General features: G+C 41.9%; 1 protein-coding gene across 1 annotated transcript; it reads left to right on the forward strand.

The window, feature by feature from the left end:
- Positions 1–2: 2 nt before the first annotated feature.
- Positions 3–25258, forward strand: KNL1 (kinetochore scaffold 1; the record flags this gene model as incomplete). Its single annotated transcript, XM_084263229.1, is given in 26 exon segments — positions 3–37; positions 460–499; positions 746–805; positions 2386–2447; positions 3834–3889; positions 4336–4375; positions 5297–5334; positions 5671–5723; positions 6839–8599; positions 8601–8603; positions 8756–12076; positions 12818–12962; positions 13925–13992; positions 14117–14215; positions 16723–16838; positions 17614–17704; positions 18691–18807; positions 19436–19523; positions 20944–20983; positions 21093–21194; positions 21632–21732; positions 22018–22086; positions 22824–22933; positions 23474–23592; positions 24855–24977; positions 25089–25258. Coding segments are annotated over 26 exon segments (7020 nt in total). The 3' UTR covers positions 25252–25258.
- Positions 25259–25710: the final 452 nt, after the last annotated feature.

Consider the following 25710-nt stretch of genomic DNA (forward strand, 5'->3'; position numbering starts at 1 on the left):
AAATGGACAAGATTTACACAGACTGTAACATGGAAAAGTAAGTTGAAACCTCCGAATTTTATTGGGGTAGAAATATTATTATTCAGAGACAAAACTTTACTTAATTGCTGCAAGCACTTCAGCATCTCTTGAATGAAATGTGTTTTCCATGATGAATAGGCAGTTTCTTTGGTGGTGTGTAGGAGAGGAAATCTCATGGCAGTGGATTGTCTGGAGACTGACTGACCGTAGGAGTTGGACAGCAGTCTGATGAATTTTCCAAAGCTTCTTTTGGGAACTAGTGCTGGAATGAACCATCTATTCCAAGCAAGCTTGTTTATTATTCTTTTTTAATTTCATACTTGTAAAAATAATAGAAAAATCAATTTATTAACCTCAAAAAAGTAGTAGTACTGCTCAAGAAATACATTTTGGGTCAAGTTTATGCCCTAATACCCATTTTCCTTTTTTCCACTCCAGTGAAAACACAGAACACATCAGAGGGAAGCGACTGTCCTCTGTGAGTAACATAAAGCATTTCTCTTAAGAAAACTATGTGAGTGAGGGAACGAAATGAAGATGACCTGTAAAGACGAGGGGTTTTCTTCTCATCACAGTTGCAGAAAAGCATTCCAAAAGCAAAGAACGAGCCTATTAGATCAATATGATTGACTAGAGGACCAGTGGCTCTTGCAAGCTCAGGCCAGCCAAGTAATCAGTTCTTGTAGTTGGAGCTGATCTTCTCAACTATTATATTTTCTTTTAGATTTTAAAGGCTCCACGAAATCCTCTTGATGATTTGGGAAACGGGAACATTTTGACGCAGGTAGGTCTATTAAGTCCTTTCTTGACGATGCTCTTAACATCTTCAGTTCCTCCTCAACTCTTGGCTGATGAAATTGTCACTAGAATAATGCAGGTGTAAAAGCCCTTGTAATAACTGCTTGGGAGGATAATGTTTGGAGTACCAATTAGTAAGAAATCCACAAGTTTTTTCTTATACTTCTATTTTACATCAGAACATATAATCTGTCAAGAAAAGAGGACACATAAGAGACTAAGAGGCACAACTTGCTTCTGCTGTAGTCTGTGAAGTTTGAGTCACCAGTGTACAAACTGGTATAGTCAGTATGATGGTTTTACAGCTGACCAAAAAACCCAAACCAACCAGCCTGCCAATTTTTTTAAAGTAAAAGCTAAAAAAAGGAAATGTTTCCTTCCAGAAATGCATACAGAATGAATTTCATGCTTAGAGTATCTGTTGTTTCTTAGACATTGTAACTACAGGCCTGTTCAGATTGAATTTCTTTTTAAATGCCATTTCTGCCTGGGGTGTGTTCTACAGACTATAATGTTCTGGTCATATTGCACATTTATATCACTTATCTGTTGCTGATGCCAGAAATGGAAAACTCATTTTTAGCATATAAGGCTTTCAGTGAACAAACCTCTAATAATTTCTTTAGTATAAGCCTGAAATATGTATGCACAACTCTATTATTTCAAAAGCAACGTGAATATGAAGAGTGGCTAGCAGCCTTCATTTAAACTTTAATACCTGTTAATTAATGTCCAATGATGGACAGTACTGCTAATGAGCAATGAAAGGCTATCCTATGCAGTAGTTGGACATCATTCACAACTGCTTGCATTGCTGGCATGATATTTTTTAAAAAATTAAGTATTTTACAGGCTTTGTTAGTTTTGTGCATGTAACGGGTAGTGTCTGGCATGTTAATACTTCGTATTTTCTTAAAGGAGTGTTCCACTGTCCTGAGACAGCCATTAGATAGGAAAGCTTATTGCTGACACTTGCACAGCAAAGATGGGATGAGTTAGCTTTCCAGTGCTTGCAACACCATGTTGTTACATAACTTACAATATTGCATTAGTGTGATCCTGTAGTGTGTAACACCATTTACATGTTTTGATATAAAAATGGTGACTTTACCTTCACAAATCCTTCCCTTTCTCCCATCAACACAAACCATTATTATTATTTTTTCCAGCCCTGAAATTGCAAAACTAAAGAAAAAAAATGATGCAACTCTCTTGCCAAGCAGCTACTTAAGCTTTCCCCTAGTACACCAGACAATACTCCAGAGAAAAATCCTTAGAACTGGTTGTTCTGCTTATATTTGAAACCAGGCAATTCCTATGAAGAGACCTTTACTTCCTACTTCTTGTGAGATGGGTGCCTTTTGAGCTCTCCAACTTCTCACATAAAGTAGCCTTAGGGGGTTGCTAAATATGGTTTACTCATTGGACTCACAAATTATTATTTTGGAGTTTTTTGTGGGGTTTTTTTTTTTCCTTGGCTTTTTTTCATGAAAGGCTTTGCTTATTGTGACTTGTGGGGTAACAACAGATGTCTGTATGTCTAAGCATTGTGCTCTTTGTTGCCAGGATGTCAGTGTAGAAAAGCGCAGGAAAAACTTTCGCCGGGTCAGCTTTGCGGACACCATAAAGTAAGTTTGATCTGAAGGATGCAGATCTCTCTCTTCTATGTGAGCATAAAATGCAAGCTGATGGTGATAAGCTGGTACCTTCCTATAACTGCTGTTCACCTACGTTTGAGTCTCCTGTGAAAGCAAAATGGTGACTGTTGTTACACTGAGCTGATTTTTGAGCCCTGAGAGCTCCCAGCTAGCAAAAACTCCCCAAGACCCCATCCAGTTTCAGTGAATCTAATACAATTAGGAATTTTGGTTTCCTGTTAAAAACTTTTGCTGATTTCCATCTTAAGTCTGATAATGACGTTTTCCTGCTGAAAAATATGAGTTTGGTAGGATTCTGACTTTTGGTATCTCATTCCAGAACACACCATGTAGAAAAGATTGTGAAGGAGGTTGTGGTGGTTTAGCCCTGGCTGGAGGCCAGATGCCCACCAAAGTTGGTCTATCATGCCCCTTTTCAGCTGGGCAGGGGAGAAAATAGATACTGAGAGGCTCAGGGGTGGAGATAAGGACAGGGAGAGATCATTCTGCAATCAGTGTCATGGGCAGACCAGGCTCAGCACGGAATAAAGGGCAGAAAGCTCTCTAATTGATGGCACTGCCCTGCATCCCCAGTGATACCAGAGTCAGGTGATAAGGAGTGTGGTCCCTGCTGTGGGTGCAGTCATAAATCAAAGAATATCTCTCAGTCTCTCAGGCCCAGACTGCTCCAGCCTGGTCCCCCATGAGGTCACAAGCAAGCCTGCTCCGGCATGGGTCTCTCTCCCTCTCTCATCTCTGTGTCTTTCTCTCTCTCTCCATGGGCTGCAAGTGCTGGTAGGGGCTTACTCCAGCATGGGTCAAAGCATCTCCTGTCTGTCTCCCCCTGCTCCAGCATGGGGCCTCTCCACGGGCTGCAGGTGGGGTCTTGGCTTTTCCATGGGCTGCGGGGGACACCCGCTCCACCATGGGTTTCTCTATGGGCTGCTGGGGCATCTTTCTCTCCGGCACCTGGGGCATCTCCTCCACCGCTTCTCTGCCCTTGGTGCCTGCACAGCTCCTCTCATCTTCTCACTCCCTTCTCTGGGGGCAAAAAGTGGCGGCTTGCAGGTTTTTTTTTCTCCTCACTGTGATTCCCAGAGGTGTTGTGACCATCGCTGATGGGCTCAGCCTTGGTCAGCAGCGACTGTGGCCTTGAATCGACCGAATCACACTGAGGAGAAAAAAAACCTGCAAGGCCTGCAGAGAGCTTCCAGCTGCTTTTTACAGCAGCCATCTCTGCAGCCTCCCTTTCTCTACCAGCACCTGGCTATGCAAAACTGTGACAGGGGTTGAGCTTTTTTTTGTATTTTCTTTGCTTCAAAACAGATGGCCTTGTGTTTTTCAAAAACTGATTTGGTTTTGTGTGTGTTTTCTTAGCTGCAGAGTCTTCCAGAGCGATCTTAAAAATAACACGACAGAGGGTGAAAGTACAGGTAAAAGTCCTTTCTGTTCTCCTGATTTTCAGACTATTATCAACAAGATTTTAGCCTCAATTTAAGAAGTCAGGCCTGTCAGTGAGTAAGGAACAATATGGTTTATCATGGACTGGCTGGATACATGGTAGTTTGGGATTTGGCATTGTGGCTCTTGTTAGCTCAGAAAGGGAATTATTCTCTTGGACAAAATGCACCTAGCACAAAATCTGTCTTGGAGATTTAGAAGAAAAGAAGGCTGAGCAGAAAGCTTTATTCTTTCTGTCAAAGATCACCTCAGAAGAATCTGAAAAGCTAAGACATTTCCAAGTACTTCTTGTGGGTTTTGCTGTGATAAGGCAGCACAGCAAGACTCAGAACATTCTTTTCTGTGCAGTTCACTCTTGTCTCTGAATGGTTTGATCATGCTTCTCACATTGTAACGTCTAATTTCTGTACCATTCTAGAGTGTGCGGCAGACAGGAGGGATGATGTCGTGTTTAATCAGTAAGTCTGAAAACAATTCCCATGACTATTGAGGTCTGTCCTGGAAATCCATTTCTTTACACGATGTGCAGCCACCAAAATACCACTCCTCAAAATAAATACATGTACCAGATTTCTTAGATGTAAAATTGCTCAGTGCTTTTGATTGGTGAAAGAAGGGCAAAGGTGTTGGTCACTCACCAAAAAAAAATAGTGATTTGTGGAAAATTAAATAATTATAGCTTGAAACTGCTTCCTTCTGAAGCTTATCACCTGGGAATGCTTGCCCGGTGTCCTGGTTTTCAGCTGGGATAGAATTACTTTTCACAAGGAGTGGACAGGGCCAGGCCAATGGACCCAAACCAGCCAAAGGGACATTTCATACCATACAGCATCATGCTCAGTATATAAAGGGGCTGGCTGGGAGCAGGGGTGTGTGTGTCACTGCCTTGAATTAGCTGATGTTTACTCTCTGGGGCCTGCAGAGAGCTTCTGGCTGCTGCTTGCAGAAGCCATCCCTGCAGTCCCCAATTCTCCATCAGAACCCAGTGACACAAAACTACAACACACACAAGCTGGACATTGGACATTTTGTTTTACAAAGAAATTATTAGGAGCACAGCTTCAGTTTCCCAAATAGAAAGGAATGACTGAAAGGGGAAGGTCTGAATTAAAAATTAAATTTTTTTTTTCACTTGTCACTGAGGAATTACAATGCCATCTGTATGTTGCAGACTGTGGCTTTATGGCATGCAAACATGAGTGAATCTCATGGAAAAATAAGATTGCAACTCAGAATATATTGAAAACATATGCATAGTGTGTGGTGCCTGGTATCCTGTAACAGCCGTGCAGCAGAATTCCCTGCCTTTTCGGTGTGTTGCTGAAGCATTCTGTTTTGATATCTTTTAACAAACTGTTAACCTAACTCGCCTTTTGTAGGTATGAAGAACCTGAAGCTGTTCCTTGTGAGATCACTGGTGAGTTTGGAAACAGATTTAATAACAAAATAACTCTCTCTATTCAAGCTGTTCATTCTCTTTGAATAATTTTAATGTGTCTAGATCAACCTCCCCGACCAAGATGACTACTGACTGCGTCAAGGGGCTTTATCATCCCCTAAAGCTGTTGACAAGCGTTGTATTGTGGAAGTATGGGCAGCTCTCCCACATGCTGAAGGGAATGCTGAAAATATTTTTCAGGACATATTTGGTTTTAATGGTGGTATGTTTAGAAGAAGGGCCTATATCTACAGCTCAGGATAAAATAAGAAGAGGATAGCACAACAAATGGAGTATTTCCTTTTCTTTCAACAGGGATGAACACTTTGCTTCACGCCCCTATCCAGGCATTAGTGCAGCAGGCTGAGGTATGTGAAGGCTTTTATTTTTCTGGTGCCGAAAATATCGGTGCCCAAATTTATATTCAAATAATCTGTGTGATAAAGACAAAAAATGTAACTCGACTGCCTAAAATATAAATCCTTGTGTTCACACTGAATTCTTCTAAAAGCTAATCTTCTGTATTTCGAAGTGCTTTCCTACTCTGGTAGGCATTATACTGCAGTTTTGATACCTTCGACTTCTAAAATTGCTTGCTAGTTTTTCAGTACTTGAGCTTGCTGCTCTATTCTTTTCAATTCTTATCTGAGAACATGCGATGGAGCTTATGCTTCTGATAGGTCTGGTTATATATTTTTCCTCATATATTACTCTCTGCTTTTGTATTTTTTCCTTCTGTGGTTGGAACGGATAGGCACAAACGTGCTCTCTGTTCCTGCTGTTAAAAAGCTTTAGACAATTTGCAGTGATTAGGATGAAAATGTAACTGAAATTAGTTTAAAATCTAGTGAGGCTGGGAAGTTGTATGCCATGAGGCTGTCAAGGTCAGATTGAAACTGGCTCTCCTTGGTTTGGGTGAAGTATAGAGTTGCGCTGCTTCTAGTGTATTTTATTTCTTGCATTTATAAAATAGCATATGTAATTTTAAAAAACAACAAAGCTGTTATTAATACATTTATAACACAGTTTTATCCAGAATGTTGTCTTGTTACTGGCCAGTTTTTTCCTCACAGCTTTAAAACTGTAAATCCTCTCTAGTAGAGAGTCATAAAATATCACTAATCAGTGGTAGAAAACTCTTTTAAAATTTCCAGCTTAGCTGTGAGACTTTAATGGCTTCATGCTTACTAAGGTATGTCTAAGTGACAAGTCTTTGCCTGGCAGTAAAACTGAGACATACTCTTTCAAAGCAATCCATTTAAATACAGTATGCTTTAATGTTAAGTTGTGCTTTCCTTGAATGTGTTATTGCTTATGGAGGAGAACTCAGGGTTTTTTTGTTAATACTTAAAAATAAAAATGTAAAGATAGAACTATAACCCTGTAACTGTTTTCATTGACTTTTGTTTTAAATAGAAAAAGCCATCATATCATTTAAGTGTCAATAACTATAAGTTCCTGCTGGTTTGATATTTTTTTTCAGTGGCATGATGCAGACAACAGTACTCAAAGAACAAAGAGGCAAGACACCACTCTCATCTTTTCAGAGGGGAATGAAATGGATATGACCGCTAGTCACACTGCGGTGATTAAGCGTAACCTGCAAAACAGTCAAGCTGACCAAACTGAGAAAATAGACGTCACGGCGTTTCTGGCTGAGTTAAACTCCAACAATGAAAAGGCAGGAATGAGCAGAGACTTCCATTTCTTCTCTGACCCTACAAACCGTTCGTGCCCGTCTCTTGAACAGAAGGAAGACGCTAGTCCAGTAAAAAAAATCAATTTCAATGAATTTTTGATGAGCCTGAAGTCCAATGAAAAGGCACACGGTCCTATCGAAGGGCCTGAAAAGGAGAATGTTTTTTTTATCCCTCCCCAAGTCTCAAAAGACATGGCACGATCCTCCGTGGAATCAGTATGTTCCCCTGAACCGCTGGACACCTGCAATGTGACGAAAGTCTTTCAAGGGCAAGGTGATGGAATGGAAATGACAAAATGCCTGGCATCTGATGTTAAAGCTATGTTTTCTGGCGTTTGTGAAGCTCCACCAGAGCAGTTATCGCGTGTGGATGTTACTGAGGCATTCGTAGATGATGGAATGGATATGACAGCTAGTCACACTGCAAAAGTGTCTTTTCCCTTCACTGGTGTTGGGAATCAAAGCCTAAACTTCAGAAAGGATTTCCCATCCACAGAGTTAGATGATTCTGTATTAAAGCGAGCACCTAATCAGCACTTAATTGGTCAGCAGGACCCACAACCTTGCATAGAGAAAAAAGTAATAAATACTGAAGACAGACGAGATCCTACGGTGGTGCGAACTGTTAAACAAGAGGCCAGAACGATGTCTGTCATCCCAGGATCTGTTTCTTCTGTGACTGTCTTTCGAGGTAAAACCCCTGCTTTTTCTAAATGTGATGACATGGAAATTACTGGAGATTATACAGACGTAATATATAATGACAGTGCCAAAGAAACGGACAGTTCATGTCATAAAACTTTTGGAAAGCCAGTTAATACAAACTCTTCACTTTCAGAAAAGAGAAGTTCAGCACATGGTGATAGGGACATTACAAAGAGCCCAATGCCTTTTGATAATCGACCTTCTGTGTCATATAAGCATAGCACACTTGAACTATCTTTGGGTTCAAATGAACAAACTGAAAAAGTGACTCAGGATCACGGGACTGTTTTGGTCAATGTTGGCTTCAATTCCTCTACAAATGCAGTCTCTGCTGGTGTTTCGAAGGGTAGACTTCAGCACAAACAGGCAAACTCCCAACTTGTTTCTCTGCCAGGTGAGAAGACGGTAATGTTCTCAGGAGAAGATATGGACTTGACTAAAACCTGTGTTGTCAGGGATGATGGAAAGGATGTTGAAAACGAATCTCTTGCTGGAGTGTTTGCCTCTGTCATCTGCAAACCTCATTTTCTGGGTAACAAATCTATATATCTCAGTGTAAATGAACAGGAAGAAATGGAATTAACTAGGTGCCATGCTGTTGTCATTAGTGATCAAAACAATGGGATAACTGCAGAGGCAAAACAAATGTATTGTAAAATAATTCCAAGAGAGAATCAAAACAAAAGCGTCAATGAGGGTGCAAATCCTTTGGATATGGACAAGGAAAACCTTGAGGCATTCAGTATTGATGAGAATATGAAAAGAAGCCAGGCTATAGCAATGAATACTAAAGATCTTGAGATAAGGGTTGATAAGGAGCTTGGAAAACCAAACTTTCAGGCAAGTGGCCCAAGTTCCTGTGCAAAGAGCATGTGTGCATTACAAGAGCAAAAGAGAGAAGTCCCTGAGAATATTGTTACTGACACCTGTGCATTCAAGTCTTTGCAAAGTCAAAAAGTTGTTATATCTCAGCCTTTGGGGATAAATCTTCAAAAGGCTTCTGTTTCCTGTACAAATGACAAAACGATCATGTTACCAGATGATCAAAGCATGGACATAACCAAAACACATCCTGCTGCCTTTGATGTTGCTCCTATTAATACAGTACAAGAATACAAGAATAACCGTAATCAAAATAATGTAGGACCCAAGCAGCTGCAAACCCAGACCTTGCAGGTTTTGGGTAGTTCTGGTGTAGATATTGTAAGTCAGGCTGCAGTGATAGAATGTGGGGATTTGAAAATAAACACAAATAAGCAAACTGTTACTCCTTTAGCTCTGAGTGGTTCCTCAATTTCCAGTAACAAGCCTGCTTCCTCTGGAATGGAAGGAAATAAACAACTTGGAATAACAGGAATAAATACAGATTGCCAAAATGCTGTCAGGCAAGAGAAAACCCATCCTCTGAAGTTAGTAAACAGAATACTGCCAACTCAAGTAGATTCTGAGAGAGATTTTTCAACTGGTAAAAGAGTTTCTTCAGAAGAGGGTTTAAAAAATCCTCACTCAATTGATGGCCTGCATTTGGGGGCTGCTCATGAGCTGTTACAAGTCAGTACATCTGAACCACGTCAGGGAAGTTCCCAGTTGCCTTCAATTTTAGAAAAGTCAGTTATGTTTCCCTCTGGTGAAAACATGGACTTGACTGGAAACTGTGCAGTAATGGTTCCTGATCAGAATGTCAGTTCTGTCTTGCCAGAAAGAAAAGCGGTGCCTGGATACATTGTTCAAGATGAAAAGAAGCCAATGGCCTCCAAAAAAGGGGTCATGAGGACAATAAGTAGTCAGGAGCAGCTTGTATGCGGTTTGTACTACTTGGTCTCTGGCAGGAAAATGTTACCTGTGGCTGGTTTAACACAGCATCCTTTTGCAGGTGAGAAAACAACCATATTTTCAGAAGATGCTGATATGGACATCACCAGAAGTCATACAGTTTCAGCGGACAAAATCATTTTGCAGTGTAAACATTCAAACGATGATATATACTTGATTTCTGGAGATAGAACTCGTATTTTTACCTACGATGACATGGAAATCAGCAGATGCGATACTATTGCACTTAACAGATCTATGGAAAAGGCTGCATCTCAAGAGGTGCTTAACATGGACAGAAGGACTAGAAGAAAAAGCTTGAAGGGAGCAGTAGGGGAAAAGACTGTTTTATTTTCATTGAACGATGAGAATGACGACATGGACATCACACAGAGCCATACAGCTGCGATAGGCCATGAAATTGCCTCACACAGCGCTGGAGGGCTTCATTCTGTCCCTTCAGCTTGTCCCATTAAAACTGCTCAGCTCACAAGCAGCCAGGCTGACATGGACATTACTATGTCTTGCTCTGTTGATAAAATGACTGTAACAGTACATGATGATAAACCGAATGTGGGTGAGGAGGTTGGACAGCACGCGCTTTCAAGTGGCAATGCTACTGTGTTTGCTATGGATGATATGGAAATCACTAGAACCCATAACGTAGCTTTGGAAAAAAATTCTCTGCAAGGTAGGCAAGCCAATCAGTCTGCTTTGTTAACCTCCACAACAATGTTTACAAGTTCCCAGGCTGACATGGAAATGACCGAGTCTCATTCTGTTGGTGGAAGTATTGCAAGAGGCTTTTGTGAAGACAGATCAGACCTGGCTAAGCAGCCTGGGCAGGAGGCTGTTTCAGATAGCAAAACAGTCATTTTTACCTTACCTGAGGATATGGAGATGGATAAAATTCCTTCAGCTGGGTTCAGGGCTGAAATCTATCTACAGAACAGAGTGTCCATTCCAGCCGTTTCTGCAGTACCTGTTGATAAAACAATCATGTTTTCCCACAACCAAGATGATATGGAAATAACTGCATCTCATACTACTGCTGTTAATGACAACCTTAATGGATTTGACAACCAAGAAGTGTCACATAAAAGCTCTCAGCAACCAGACCGGTGTAATGAGTTGTCGTCTTGCAGAGATGCAACAGATGCCCCGCATACAGAAGACCTGACTGACGAGTATCATAAGAAATGTAGGGGTAAGCCCAGCATTCTCTCTCATGCTTCGTCAGCCTCCATGTTTTCTTGTGAGAAAATTGCTGTCGAAGTCCACAGTGGCACAACACCACATTCTGTTGATTCTGCCTCGCTTCCAGAAGAGGCTAGGGGTGTGCAGGCACCACAGGATCTTGACATTCCCATGGATAGTTCTGTCCCTGTAAACAGTGAGCAGGATCTCAGACTGCCAGAAAACCCCAAGTCCAAGAGAGTATCTTTCAAGCTTCCAAGTAACGGGCCCACAGATTGCAGTGAAGAAAGTGGTGATTTGGAATCCCCTGTTTCCCTTCCCATCCAGCAAGCAGATTCTTGGATGGGTTCACCAGGTGCACGGAGAAACCAAGTGGTGCAAGCTGAGTTACCTAGGCATGAAGATTTCAACACAGATTTAGGCTTGGCTGGAGCAAGCCTTGTTACAGCTTCTAACAAGGAATCAAAGGAAAACAAGGAGCTCTCAGCTGAAGGGGAGATGCCACCAGAAGACTTTCAAACAAACTCTGAACAAACCAAGCAACATCTGGTCAGTGGCAGTCCAAGAGGTCAAACGGAACCGTCTCTTGCACCTGAATTTTCAGGTATCTTAAATGTTTGTTCAAAACTGAATAATATTAGAAGGAAATCTGCAGCTCACTCCAGTTCTGAAACTGCTTTTTCTGACCAGTTGCCCAAACCGTCAACTCAGCCAGAGAATACCTCAAGGTTAGGAAAAAGTACTGTAAGTGAACCAAGTAATTCACTTTACCCCAAAGAGCAGGAGAACGTGTGTCTTGAATCTGGAGCTGCTCCCATAGATGCAGATTTGGGCATGGCACTTTGGAGTAAGTATCAAGGAATAAATGTCCCTCTAGGCATCTTCCAGCCTAAATTACCTTCCAGAAGAACTCCTTCTATTTCTAGTGTACAAGATATAAATGCAAAATCCTCAGACAGAGGAGAAGCACCAGCTTCAGAAATAAATGCAAATGCTGGTGAAACCCCAGGAGACAAGAAGTCTAGTAGGCAGCATTTCAGCCTTTCTCAGTTTATAGCAGAAGAATTTCTTCCTGTCTGCCTAGAAGAAATTGAGTCAAATGAATCTGCAAGCTCTGAATTTGTGGAAAATGCTGGCAATGAGATAAGCAAAGCCCAAATCTTCCACAATGAAAAGAATCAATGTGAAGAGACAAAAACATGCAACAGCCCAAAAAGAGCTTTGGAACAAGATGAGGAGGATCTTCAAAGACCAAGGAAGCTCAAGAGGGATGAAAACATGGATGGTGAGACCTCCCAAGCCGTGCAGGTGAGCCCGATTGCTCATTATAGGGACATAGTGAACACTAACAGGATTTCTATTCAGATTTTGGGGTGTAAGCAGAGCTGTTGGTAGTTTTTCTTGTATCTCCTAACCACCAGTTTGCTGTCATTTTGCTATGTCATCCCCTGGTTTGCCAAAACAGAAGGATTGGGTTGATGTCTGTGACTTTCCTGAACTGTGCAAACCAGACAGACTTAAGTAATTCTCCCCATAGTGTCCTTTTAAATCCTTTCTTGACTAACTGCCCTTAATCCTCTAAATGAAACTATGGGCTAGTTGTTGCTGTTGGTTAGGTGTGATAGAGTCAGGCCAGAAGCAATTATTTAAAATCCAAGCAGGAATGTGTAGTGCAATTAGCTTTTTTTTTATGGACAACACAAATTGCAGCTGAATGACAAAAATCTGTGCAAATATGGAACTTTTATCTGACCTAAAAAATAAGTTTGTACATCACCAGTAGGAGCTTTCTAGTTCCAAAAGCTGGAAGGGTGTGCTGTGGTGGCTGCTGGTCTGAGAAGTTAAGGAATTTGCAGCTCTGCTTCTTACATACCATCAAAGGAAAGAGCTTGACTAGCCATATGCTTGTCAGTCTGTCTGGATATAAAATATGGCGATATTAAACCCAAAACAACTCTGAATGTCAAGAAACAGCTACAATGAACTACTGATCAACTTATTCTTGTATTGCTTCATGCAACTTTTTTCTTTTAAACTTGTTAATACTAGGTTACTTCTGGTGCTGTGTCTCAAAGCCAAGTAGAAGTTGATGAAGGTGAAGATCCTCCAGATCTATCTGCTAAAAGCCATGATGGTACTCACGCCAGCACCAGCTGCTCTCAGGACTCTGTTAAGGCTGACACAGAATTAACCAGTAAGGCTTCTGTTGTGGTCACCTCTCTAACGCATGTGTTCTTTACACTTAACCAGGGAAGAGCCTCTCCTGTTTCATTTGGGAAGGGGCTTGAATGCCTGTTGTCATAACTTCCCATACAATGTAAGGTTCCAGCTAAGAGTCCAAAGGCATTCAAGGAAGTCTGAGATGGGAAGACAAAGGAGCAGAATATCAGAACAGCTTTGTTTCCAAGGGCAGGTTGGGCTGATGGGGCGGTTCAGTTATCTCAGCACAGAACAAAGCCCCAGCTCAAATTCTGCCGGCCTGAAGATTAATTTAATTAATTAATTTAATTAATTTAATGGTTTCATGCAAACTGAGCCTGTGTCTCTCAGCACCACACTCTTGAAAGAAGACTCCTCGGGGTCAGGCTCTAAGCAGGTTCAGCCTCTGGGTTTAATTAGCTCTTTCTAATTAGCTGTTACCTAACAACGAGGCAGAAAGTGGCCAGTCATGTGGTAGGTGATATCTTATCTTGCCTCTGTTAACAAAACCAATTCCAAGTTTGGCCTCCTGCAACAAGGAAAACACATGCCTTATAGAAGTTGGGCTCTTTCCTTTGAGTGAGAAGCAAACCCTTGTTGGCTCAGAATTGAATGCCTTGTTTTCACCTTGAAAGCTTAGCCTCTGTCACCCTCTGTGACCTGGCTGGAGTCTCTTTCTTGGTTTATTACTTTTTAGTATGTTACATGTGGCTTTCCTCCCATAGAAAAGTAAACTCTGTCATTGCCTTGCCACTCTGACGTGGATTTTATTTTACATTAGATTCTTAATCTAGTCCTCCTTGTCTGTCCCGAGTAGCTGATCCTCAGTTACTTCATTCGGCGCCGGACACACACAGAAAGGTTTTTTTCTAGAGCTAACAAGTTTAGGCTCATATTCCCATGAAAACATTGTTAACCCCAGCAATATCCCTTTGTGTGTTTTTATTTTCTGGCTAGTTCAGCGAAGCAGTCAGATGGAGTCACAGCTTTTCGCAGATAGTATTTGTGAAGATAACTTACGGGAGGTATGTAAATACCTGAAAGATGCTAACTTCTTGTCCTAACCAGAAAAGGACTTGTGTGTGTATATACAAGGAAGCATTCTTGCTGGAAAAATGTACTGATCTTTATTTTTCCTGATGTCTACAGAAATTTCGGAGTGGTGTTATCACAGTTGGGGAGTTTTTAACACTTCTTCAAGTCCATGTTCCAATTCAGAAGCCCCGGCATAGCCATCTTCCAGCCAGTGTGAGTATCTGTCCTTTCATATGCGTAATAGAATTGACCTTAAATTATATTCCTTTGTCTTTTTTTTTTTTTAAATCACCTAACGAGTCTGGTAATAAAGGCTTTAACGTAGGTTAAGCCAGAAGTCAGTCCCACCTTGAAAAGCCTTAGACACCACGTGCTTCCTCTTTGCTCGTTCACCTCTGAAGCTCCTGATGCTTTTTTATTTTATTACTGAAAAAACTAGGATAGATTTCAGTCTCTTCATGAAATATTCAAGGTTATCTGTTCCTGGGTAACTGTGGTAACTCTTGCTCTTTTTAACTTGTTTAAAGGTTAAGTTTGAAAGTACAATTAGAAGCTCAGTCTAACCCTTTTCCACTTCTAACTATAGCCACCAGCCACTGATATCAGATTCCTGAAATGTTGCTCTGTCTCCTACCACCTGCTCCACTTTCTTTGTCAGAAGTGCTTCATGGAATTACTACTCTTTATTTCTTCCCCTTAAGTCTGTTCTGCCCAAACCTGGTTTCTGTATCCTCACCCTGAGAGGCTTCTCTTGAACTTTCAGATGTGGGAACAACTTCTTTTTTTCCTGTAGACAAGTACCACACTCACTGGTAGGAACTTGATGCTGAATGAGGCAAGAAATTCACTGCCCAGTTGTCCTGAAAACAGGGCCTTGTCGTTTGTTTTCAGTGAAGGCACCTTATTTTCATAGATAAGCTTTCTTAAGAAGTGTTTCAGCTTATTTGCGTGCATTTGCCTAGCCAAATGAATTGCTAACTGTAGGCTGGGACTGGTCTCTGTTATTTCACAAATCATCTTTATAAGCAGTGGTACTTAGGTCATGAGGGTGTGTGAATGAGCTGCTTAGTTTTCTGTAGGTATTATACCAACACAAAAAAGTTTTAAGTTTCATAGAGTGTGTTTGTAAGATGGCAGTGCTCAGCATTTATTTAATAAAGAATATGGGGAATTAGTTCCAATACTTCAACGTCCTGCTGCTTACTACAGTTTCTGGGGGTGCAGCAAACAATGCAGTGGGGCAATGGAAAATCCATCCTGGAAAGTGAAAAACCTTAATAGTGTCTGCATAATTTTGACATTGGTTGGGGAGTTTCTTTTATGCCAGCACTTATTCTAGAGTGCTGGAGAGGTTTTCAGTAGCATGTTCAATGTTAAGCAAGTTCCAATGAGATTTTTTTTTTTCCTCTCTTCTTTCAAATGGGTAGCAGGATACTTAGAGTGGTGAGGTGCTGGAACAGGCTGTCCAGAGAGGTGGTGGATGCCCCATCCCTGAAGGTGTTCAAGGCCAGGTTGGATGGGGCCTTGGGCAACCTTGTGTGGACCCAGGCCTGGAGGTTGGTGGCCCTGTATGGACCAGTATGATCCTTGGGGTCCCTTCCAATCCAGACCAGCCTGTGATTCTATGATTCTATACTGGTTTTGGTAGGAATTTTTAATATGTCTTTACAATGATAAGTGTAAGAGTGAAGTAGTTGCCCTTTATGAAAAGGTGCAGTCACAATCGTATTCTTCACATGGCAGGTGGTATATTTGTGAAATTTCTTTACTTGTGAAATTCATTATAGTACTTCAGATTAGTTGAAAACTAGCTCCTGTCCAACCAGATCTTACTGCTGTCTGATGTCCCATTGTCATGACCAGTAGAATATTCTCATTAGAAACTTAGATATCTTCCTGGAAATAAAGACTGTAGCTTCAGACCTTGTTTTGTTTGTTTGCAGAAAGCCAGTGCCTACAGCTGGTTGGATATAACTGTGGGGCACTTGTCATGTTCCTGGCTTCATTGCTGACTGAACAAAATGTTTGTGTGCCAGCTCAGTGCAAGTGAATAAAAAGTCTGACTGTTGTAACAGTTAAAGAACTTTAAGATAAAAAAGACAACTGTGTAAAAAGAATCACAGCTAAATTGATATAATTTGGATTGATTAAATCTTTTCCGTTACGACTTCTGATTCTCTTCTGTTTCTATTTAAAATGCTCTATCTCAGTTACAATTTTGTTTACACTTCCAGTTTGCAAATTTATTCCTCCTGAGCTGTACCTGCATACTCTTGGGGCTTCCAGCACTCTGATACCATTCATTAGCACCTGATCTCTGATAAAAAGCAAACATCACCCCCAGAAATTCTCTGAAAGCTTTCTCGGAAGGGATGGATTTTATGGGTTTTTTTGAAGCTCTAGTGCTAGGGCATATCTCCCAAAAGGACGTCCATGCTCAAAACTGAAGAGGCATTGGGGCACAGAAGTGGAGTGAGCTATGTAGCATTACAGGACTAAAATGGAATGAAACAGGACAAGTCTGGAATGAAAACAATCATTCAAGTAGGTCAGGCTGCCTCCATTAGGGGGGGGGTGGTGTTTTTTTTTCTTTCCATTCTGCAAAAATAAGGTTCAGGGCTGTTTCCTGGCTTATCTACACTAACTGATTGGAAGTTACTGTTTCTGAAAAATATGCATTTTTCTTTTTCCTCACCATTTTCCCCTCTGTTTTTCCCCAGTGTGCTGTCAGCACACTGCCTACTCCAGAAGACCTCATTTACAGACAGTATGTTTATCGCCCCAAGCTGCAGATTTATGAAGAAGATTGCAAGGCCCTTTCTCAGATGATAGATGAGTAAGTGTGGTTTCAGTCACTGAGTATATTAGTGATTTTATTTTTCAGTTCTGCTTGCATGCAAAGTAGCCTGAAGAAAGTCAATATATTGCATGTGGGAAAAATAAAACCCTCTCTATCCCAGTAGCCAGTCTATTACAGGGACTGGCACTATAGGGCTAACTCTTAGGGAGGAGTTGTGGTTATGGGCATAATTAAGCTTTGATTTCCCTCAAGTCATTTATCTCTTATAATAGAATGTTTCAGTTGCACATGAGAGGAGTTAGAATAAAACTTTTTAAATTGTGTCCAAAATGATCAAACATAAAAAGCAGAATCATAACAGGCTACGAACTGTTTATTCTCAATTTTGAAATAGTTATGATTTATTTTCATATGTGAAGGATGCTTCTGGTCTGATTCGTTATGCCTTTTGCAATTTGCATGCAAAATCAGGTTTTATGATAAAATTCAACATCAGTAGTAAGATTTTCCCAGCCTCGTTAGCACCACTTCCTATTTCCTTGGCTCTCTAGCTCTCCACTTCCTGTCCAGACCTGCCCTCCACAAAGAGTACAGGAAGTAAGCTCTAGCACATAATAACAAAGTTTAACAAAGGTGGCACCCCAATTAATAACAGCTTTAGAGGGTCTCACCAAGATGTAAGACCTGGCTAAATTAAGATATTTACATTTCCATGTTTTAATTAATAAAAGGGGTATGAATTTTAAAAACACCTATGTGCTTGGTGCAGTTGCAGTGAAGTTTCTCTCAACTTCTCTCCTCCCTGTTTCAGGTTAAAACAGTATGCAAATGTCCAGGATCAACTCCTGGTGAATGTGAATAAGAGTTTGTGGGAAGTAATGAGAACCTGCTCTGATGAAGAGGTAATACTGCATGAAGAGATAACGTCGTTTCTTACATAATGAAGAAATGAGGTTAATTTATGTGTTCAAATAACACAAGGACCCAGAAAGAATAAGAGTAGGCAGGTAGGCGATATGAGGCAAAATGTTTTCTGAATGGGAAACTGCTATGAGAACCTCAGTATGTCAGAGGAATGCAAGGGTATGTGCCCTGTAAAATACATTAAAGGTAGATCAAGAAGTTTTGTTTTCTGTGGTCCTATTTGATAAAAGGTAGGATTTTTTTGTTGTTCACGACGACTGATAGAGGACATCCCTGAGGCTAGGTTACTAACTAGATTCAAGAAGAATTACACTTACCAACAGTGAAAGCACCTAGAACCCCCAGCTAGTAACAAATTTGAAAGCTTATTAAGCAGGGCTCTACGCGCTGCGGTTAGAAGGATACTGCCTAGTGGAAATAGGCAGATGGCACAGATTGTAGAGAAAAGCTTTTTGTATGTTCTTCTGGGGCTTCTCGATTGACAGCTGCCAGCAAAAACATGGAACTGCATGATCTGTGGCTATGTTCTGTTACAGCTTGGCTTAGGTTCACTACCTATGCTTTGGGTTCTGCCTGGGATTCCACGAGCGTTTCGGTTAGGCTCCTTAACACCAGCAGGCGAGTGTTCAATCACATCTCCCCCAGCTGGGGTGAGAGATGACTGAAGGTGCTCTGGGCTTTGGTAAAAGCATCCGCTTAGTTCCTTGTGCGGATCCTATTTGAGTAAAGCTCCTGTTGGATCTTTGCAAAGGAAATCAGTAACTTCAGCAGGCAACTGAGCTTGAATTAACAGGGACTGTCCATTCTTAAAAGTGATTGAACTTGCAAATCTCATGTAGTGCTGCTAGTAGAGAAAACAGGGTATTGGAAGGGGCAGAGGAATAAAGAGTCTAAAAGGTCGATGAACAATCATTTGTGGCACGTTCCCATTCACTTTCTCGTCTGTATTTTCCGTTCTTGGCAGCTGAAGAGCTTTGGAGCAGAACTGAACAAAATGAAGTCCTATTTCACCAAGGAGAGTAAGATGTTGGCTCACAATGAGAAGGCGACATTGTACAGCAAACTGCTGCGGAGCGCACAGGTAATGTGCCATGAGGCTGCAGAGGTTGAGCTTTAAAAAGTAAAAAAAGGCACTTCTGCTATAGATTGCTGTCTTTGTCACGTTTAGGAGCCTAATTACTGTATGTCAGGGTGAATTCTTTGGAAAGTTTTCTTCTTATTAGACCCGCTTCCCTTTATACACGAACGTAAAACGTCCTGGCACAGCGACATCCTGGCTTCCACTTCCACTCCAGGAATCTTCTACCTGTGGATTTTGGTCATTAAAGGCACAGAGTGAAAATGGGAATATTAAAGGAGATGCCATCAGAAATTAGCTCTTTATGCTGCAGTAATGTCAGCAGGAAATGCAGAAGCAATGCGTTGTGATAGATAGCAGAAATTTGCATGTGTTAAAAGCTCTAGGAATTTATTCCTTTCCCTGTCCCCTCTCATCCCTTCATAAGAGAAGTCATGAGGAAGACACGTTATGCATCTAGTACTTTTTTATGTGTGGCTGATGTTGGTCAGCCAGCCTCTTCGTTCTAATGACAGATTATATCAGCTTCTTTAACCCCTTTCTTAGCAAGCACTGGTCCACGTGGTGGTCTCAGATGACACTTCAACTTTTAAAAGATGTCATTGACTCGAGTACAATTTTCTCATCTTAGGAACAACATGGAAAGCTACTGTCAAGAATAGAAAAGGTGGATGAACTGATGAAGAAGGCAAAGAGCTGTCTTGTTGCTCTGGAGACAGGTAGGCCTTTCCAAGGCAGTGACCGATATGCTGATTTCTGCGTTTTCCTGCAGAGCTTCTGTCAGTGCTTGGTGCTTGCTTGGAATTGTACACACCTTTGTCACACATTAGGCCTAACCACCTTCATTTGTGTCTGCAAACTGGGCTTATGCAAATCACTTACACTCCTAAGTCATCGTCTAATGCACACCAATCTGCGGAAGAACTACTTCTGAGTGAGGGTGATAGAGCCCTGGGACAGGCTGCCCAGTGGGGTGTGGAGTCTCTTTCTCTGGAGATATTCAAGACCTGTCTGGATGCTGATCTGTGTGACCTGTCCTAGGGACCCTGCTTTGGCAGGGGGTTGGACTTGATCTCTGGAGATCCCTTCCAACCCCTACGTTTCTGTGAATCAGTGATACCTGCTCTGAAGCACAGAATTATGCTTGCAGCCTGTCAATGTGTCAGAAGCTGGCTGAGGCCATGTGCAGTCCGAAATGGCTGTAAACCCTGCCAGCAGTCCTGCAGGCAGGCATGACTCAGCTTTGTGCTCCAGGCTCTCCTGTCTGCAGCATCACAGCTGGACAGTCTAAAACTTGCTGGGCTTTGCTCACATAAGCTGCAGTTGGTACTTGTCATTGCTGCATAACGATGCTCTGTGTGTTTTCACTTCTTCCAGCTGAATTTTCTTCCACTGCCTTAAGTAGAAATCAAACTCCACAGTAGCAGCTTTGAAACAGTGCAATAAAAGGAGTTTTCCTTGTTATCTGTTACTTTTTGAGGTTTTTGGTAGATATCTTCCCAGCTTTTTGTACGTTTTTCTCATCTTTGAAATAGATTTATAGTTTTATAGCTTTACAGATTTATAGCTTTGAAATAGATTCATAGAACCCATGAACAAGTAAAATGGAACTTAAGTACTGAATCTGGGCGTTCTGCAGAGACCTGATAGATCTTTCCCGTAGATTCTGACGGAGAATGGGCAGCAGACTGCGGCTGTGAAATGGCAGAAGAGAAGACCACAGAGCAAGGTAATGCTGAATGGCACTCGTATGTTTTAAATGCTGGAGAGGGTGATATGTGGACCCCACCCTGATATATTAATTCTGCTATGGATGCAAACACTACTGTTCTCTTTTTCACACCAGATACAGCTAGTTACATACATGTTAAAGTAAAAAAAGGACAGGTTCCCCCCCCCCCCCCCGGAAAAATGGAATTTAGGACTCAATACAGTGTGACTCGAAGAGTGTGTGCTGGTTATTGTGTTCACCACTTTATTGTTTGATAACTGCTGTTGTTGACTGCATATCTGTACCCAGGTAGGAGTTACAGCCATCAGGTTGAGATTTTTCATGTGGTTAAGAGCAGTGACCACAGAGCACACTAGGGCTTGCTGTGCTGTTCTCTCACAGCCTTTTTTCCACCCCCTCTCTCTCAGAGTTGGAAAGCCTCAAAGCTGAAGAAGAAGAACTGCAAAGGTAAGATCTAAGAGGATCTACAGACCTTAACTAACAGGTGCATATTCAGGTTTTAGGGGTTGGTGGCATTTTAATCAGTGGGCTACAGGTGGCTTGTTTATCTCTGCAGAGAACTGTCAGATCTGGAGGCTGAGAATCAGCAAATGCTTGCTGAGATGAACCACCTCAAGGAAAAAGAAAAAAGGTGCCAGGAGCTCCTGGAGACATACAAGTAAGGAAAAGACCTTCTGGGTTTATTTCTATCAGCTAGTTCTGGGACCTCACATGGTGTTGGTTTCCCTTGTTGTTTGATGTGGGAAACCTTTGGGTGTCCATCTGCGCACAGCCCAGGACACACAGTGCAGCCTCAGCAAACTTCCCTGTGCGAAGCATTGGGTTTTTTCTTTGCAGCGATATGCTGCATCCCCTCTTTCTAGATCCAACTCTCCTCCAATTCCACAAGGTAAATTTATGCAAAACAAATAGTATTATGCTGGCATTCCCAACAGATCCTTATGTTCTGCTGGAAACTGAAAGTTGCGTGTGTTATGTAGTAATAGCTGCAAGAGCACTTAATGCCCTGATCGTAGTCCACACAGTGGTTTTGATTGGTGTTGCTTGGTACTTAGCGTGGTGATGGGTTGTTGGGTTTTCTTTTTCCCTTTTTAGATTCGCAGAGTGGGAGATTACTGAATGGAGCCAACAGCAGGCAGTCTTTAATTTTCTTTACGATTCCATTGAACTCACGGTCACGTTTGGACCCCCAATAGGTAAGTTGCAAAATCGGTAGGTTTCCAGTTTATGAATTTGAAAGGTTAAATAGCTAGAGAACAGAAACCTGAGGCTTCTGTATTTGTGAACATCTGCTAAAAGGAAATAGAAAACATACCACAGCAGGAGCGTGTAAGCAGAGAGTGGTAGCTTTGAATATGTTTATCAGCACTTTCTATAAATATTCAGAAAAGCCTGTAAAGAATGGCTGTTTCCAAAGAGCTCTAACTCCAGAACTGAGTAGGGAAATAACTCCTATTTGGTTTTCTTCCTTTCCTTCTCAGATGGTGATGTGTTTGGTGAAAATCCTTCCAGAAAGATAGTTAGCCTGAACTTCGAATCTCTCTTGGATGGTAAGATTTTTTTCAAGTAGCTTGAAAGCAGCTACCTTGGTTATATAGGCTTGAGGGAGACTGACTGGAGAGCTGTCAGGCAGAGAAGGACCTGGGAGTGTTGGGTGACTGCCAAGTGAACATGAGCCAGCAGTGTGCCTGGGTGGCCAGGAAGGCCAATGGCATCCTGTCTTCTGTCAGAAATACTGTGGCCAGCAGGTCTGGGGAGGGGATTGTGCCCCTGTACTTGTCATTGGTGAGGCCGCACCCTGAGTGCTGGGTCCAGTTCTGGGCTCCCCACCGTAAGGGGGGCATCGAGGTCCTGGAGGGTGTCCTGAGGAGGGTAACCAGGCTGGGGAAGGGGCTGGAGGGAGGTGGTCAATGGTCTCTTCAGCCATGTGACACAAGATAGGACAAGGGAAAATTGCCTCAAGCTGCACCAGGGCAGGATCAGATCAGATGTTAGGGAAAAGTTCTTCCCTGAAAGAGTTGTTGGGATGTGGAACAGGCTGCCCATGGAGGGGGTTGAGTCATGTCCCCCTCGGTGTGTTTAACAGACAGGTAGATGAGGTGCTCATGGATATGGTTTAGCATAGGACAGGAACAATTGGACTTGATGGTCTTAAAGGTCTTTTCCAACCTTGTGATTCTGTCATCTCTTCTTGAGAAGACATCTGTAAATTTGTGGGTTCCTGCTGATGCATTACTCTGTGGCTTTTAAAATATTTCTGGCAAGATGTTTTTCTTTCATGTTACAGAGGAAAAAGCTCCACCCTCCTCATGTTTAGTCCAAAGGCTCATCTTCGAGTTTATTGGAAGTCAGGGATGCTGGGAGCAAAGGTGTCCCATGCTGTACTACTTACCCCAGGTAATATCCCAGGAAAGCCTGTAAGTCTCTGGAAAAACATTCAATCTTTCCTGTCAAAGAGAACAGGGATGATGCTGAAAATAAAAGCATCTTCATGAATGCTTCAACAATGCAAATCAAAATCTGATTCAGGACTATTCTGAGGTACAGGGGAGGTACCTGTCCCTAAAGGTGAGAGTCCTAAAAGCTGTAGTTTTGCCTGTGCTTGCTGCATTAATGTCTGCCTGCCTCAGTCATTTCTGAAATTCCTTTTGTTATTTTTCTGCTAGTAGAAATTAAAGGATCAAGATGAATGTCATTCTGCTTCCTAAAGAATGAATGCTTTAAATTGCCAAGCCAAACATGGCCTTCCCATATGTCTCTACCCATTGACAATGCTTAGGGCAAAGAACCTATTTGTTGTTACGCTTGTACAATGTCGTTTTCACATCCAAACTGAGAGACCACTTAAGGGACGATTTTTTTGGTACGCTTCCTAGCCTGAACTGTGTTCTCAAGTGTCACGTAGCCATTGGGATTGTTTTTCTGTTGCCCCTGTAGGTTCTTCGTGATGTCTCTTTGGTGGTGAGTCGTTGCAAGATCTTGGGAGAGGAGATTGAATTTCTGGAGAGATGGGGTGGAAAATATAATCTTCTGAAGATAGATATCAGTGACACAGTGTGAGTAGCTTCAGGTGGGGTTTACACCAGTCCTTCAGAGAGGGTCTCCAGATAATCAGAAACATGGAAATTTTTTCAGTTCAGTTTTTTTAGAATTGAGATTTTATGAAATTATTTCTAATGACAATCTAGTGTATTTAGTACAGTTGCTCTGTAATATCCAAATGTGTGGAAATTAATCTGTTCTTGGATTCGTCCACTTCCTGACTATTTTGTAATCTCTCCTTCCTTGCTAAAGTCCTGTTTGACTTGACTCTCTCCCTTGAAACTTCAGGCCAGAGTGTGGCAATGCAAAGGAAACAGAGCCAGGAGTTTACCTGCAGCTTACTGTTTTCTTTCTTTTAACCTTCTCTTTGCTTCAGCCAAGCACAATTGGTTGTCGAGGGATGAATGCGCTTAAACTAGAGTTTATTTTCTTTAGTTTTCATTTTCCCATCCTACTCCCCGGTGTGGTGGCATGCCCCAGGAGAAGCAGATAAACACCACTCCACCAGATCCTTCTGTTGTTGATTGTAGATCCTTAACTGTGAAGTGCCCAGCTAAGCTTGCTCTGCGTGCCTGCACGCTTTTCCCGCAGATGATTCTAACGTTGCAGTGCCCTTTGCAAGAGTCTACCATATGCCAAAAAAAGGCAATCCTTGGTTACGTCAACAATCCAGGTACGGGGACAGCCTGTGCTCAGGAAGCTGCAAAGTGGGAGATTTACCAGGAAAAGACTGGAATTGTGCTTTTTCTAGTTATGCTATCCCAGAGCATCTGCTTCCTGGTCCTTGGTGATGGTCCTAGCCCTACTTACAGTAACATTCCAGCCTTCCTGCACACGGTCGCAGACAGGAGTCCTGTGCTAGGTAGAAGTTTGGCCTGACCACTTAAAATTAGGAAACTGAAGGGAAATCAGCCCTACTTAAAACTTGAGCTGCCTTGGAATGTTTTATGTTAACTAGAAAACATTTTCTCCTATTACTCTATAGTCTCCTGTAATTTTTAGAAGTTTCTATTGAATTCTGTACATATTAAACATTTCTCTGAGGAAAGGTGGGCTTTTGTGTTCTAACTCAGTGCTGACAGGATTAGAGTGGGAAGGTTCATTCAACCTCACAAGGTTACTGTTAGTATGTGCAGCAACTTTTTAGATGTTATTGAGCTTGTTGCATCGATGACAACAGGGTTTTTTTTCCCTTCTGAAACCTAATTGAAAGGTGGCAGCGGGACATCAGAATCTCTGGTATTGATCCTTTTGTTTGTGTTTATTTCACACGCAGAGTGAAGCTTTTGTTCTCCGCTTCCGCAGTTTTCGCCAAGTTTGAGTTGGTTCTGTTTCTCTCTGCCAACTACCCATTGGTTTCGATGCCTTTTACTGTCCTCCAACAAATTGGGAATATTGGGTGAGTTGATCAGAAAGAACCACTCCATGTGACCCAAGTCGCAAAGCTTGGGACAGGGAATTAAATGTTCCATATCGTCTGAAACACGTGTGATGGTTTTCTCTTTCCCAGGGAGGATGAAGTTTCTGCTGTTCTCTCCAGTGTGCCAGTTGGTTACCACTATCTGCGGAGAATAGTCAGCTTGATTCACCAAAACTTGCTCCAGCGTCGCAGACGACTCACTAGATCCACATGTCAGACTGAAAAAACTGGACTGTGTAGTCTTTGGGTTTAGTCTTGTAAGAACTCAGGCTGACTCTCACAAGAGTGGGAGTGCTGTCAGGTGCTCAGCTGTCTTGTAGTCTTGTCTAATGACTGGTTGACAGCCAGGATGGTTGGTGTAGGCCATGAGATTTTATAAAAGCAGAGCTCTCTCAGGAGGAGAGGGAAGAATTTCTTACATCCTTGACAAATCTAATCTGCCTCTTATCCTCTGTCACCCACTGGTGATCTGGACCTCCTGCCTTTCCTAGTATGGATGTTCTTCTGATGCCACATGTTAATTTTGTTCTGGGTTGATTTTCAGTGCTCTTGTATAAAGCAATGATGAGTGTTTTCTAATTTAGCATGACTGGAATTTACTTTCATTATCATTACTTCACTCCTGTGTAGCATTTTAACATATCACATCACGTTTGATTTTTATCGGTTTCCTGCAGTCCCTCCCAAAACACACACCCTATAGTCCTGTTTC

The sequence above is a fragment of the Gallinula chloropus genome (assembly GCF_964237585.1).
Source record: "Gallinula chloropus genome assembly, chromosome: 4".
NCBI lineage: Eukaryota > Metazoa > Chordata > Aves > Gruiformes > Rallidae > Gallinula > Gallinula chloropus.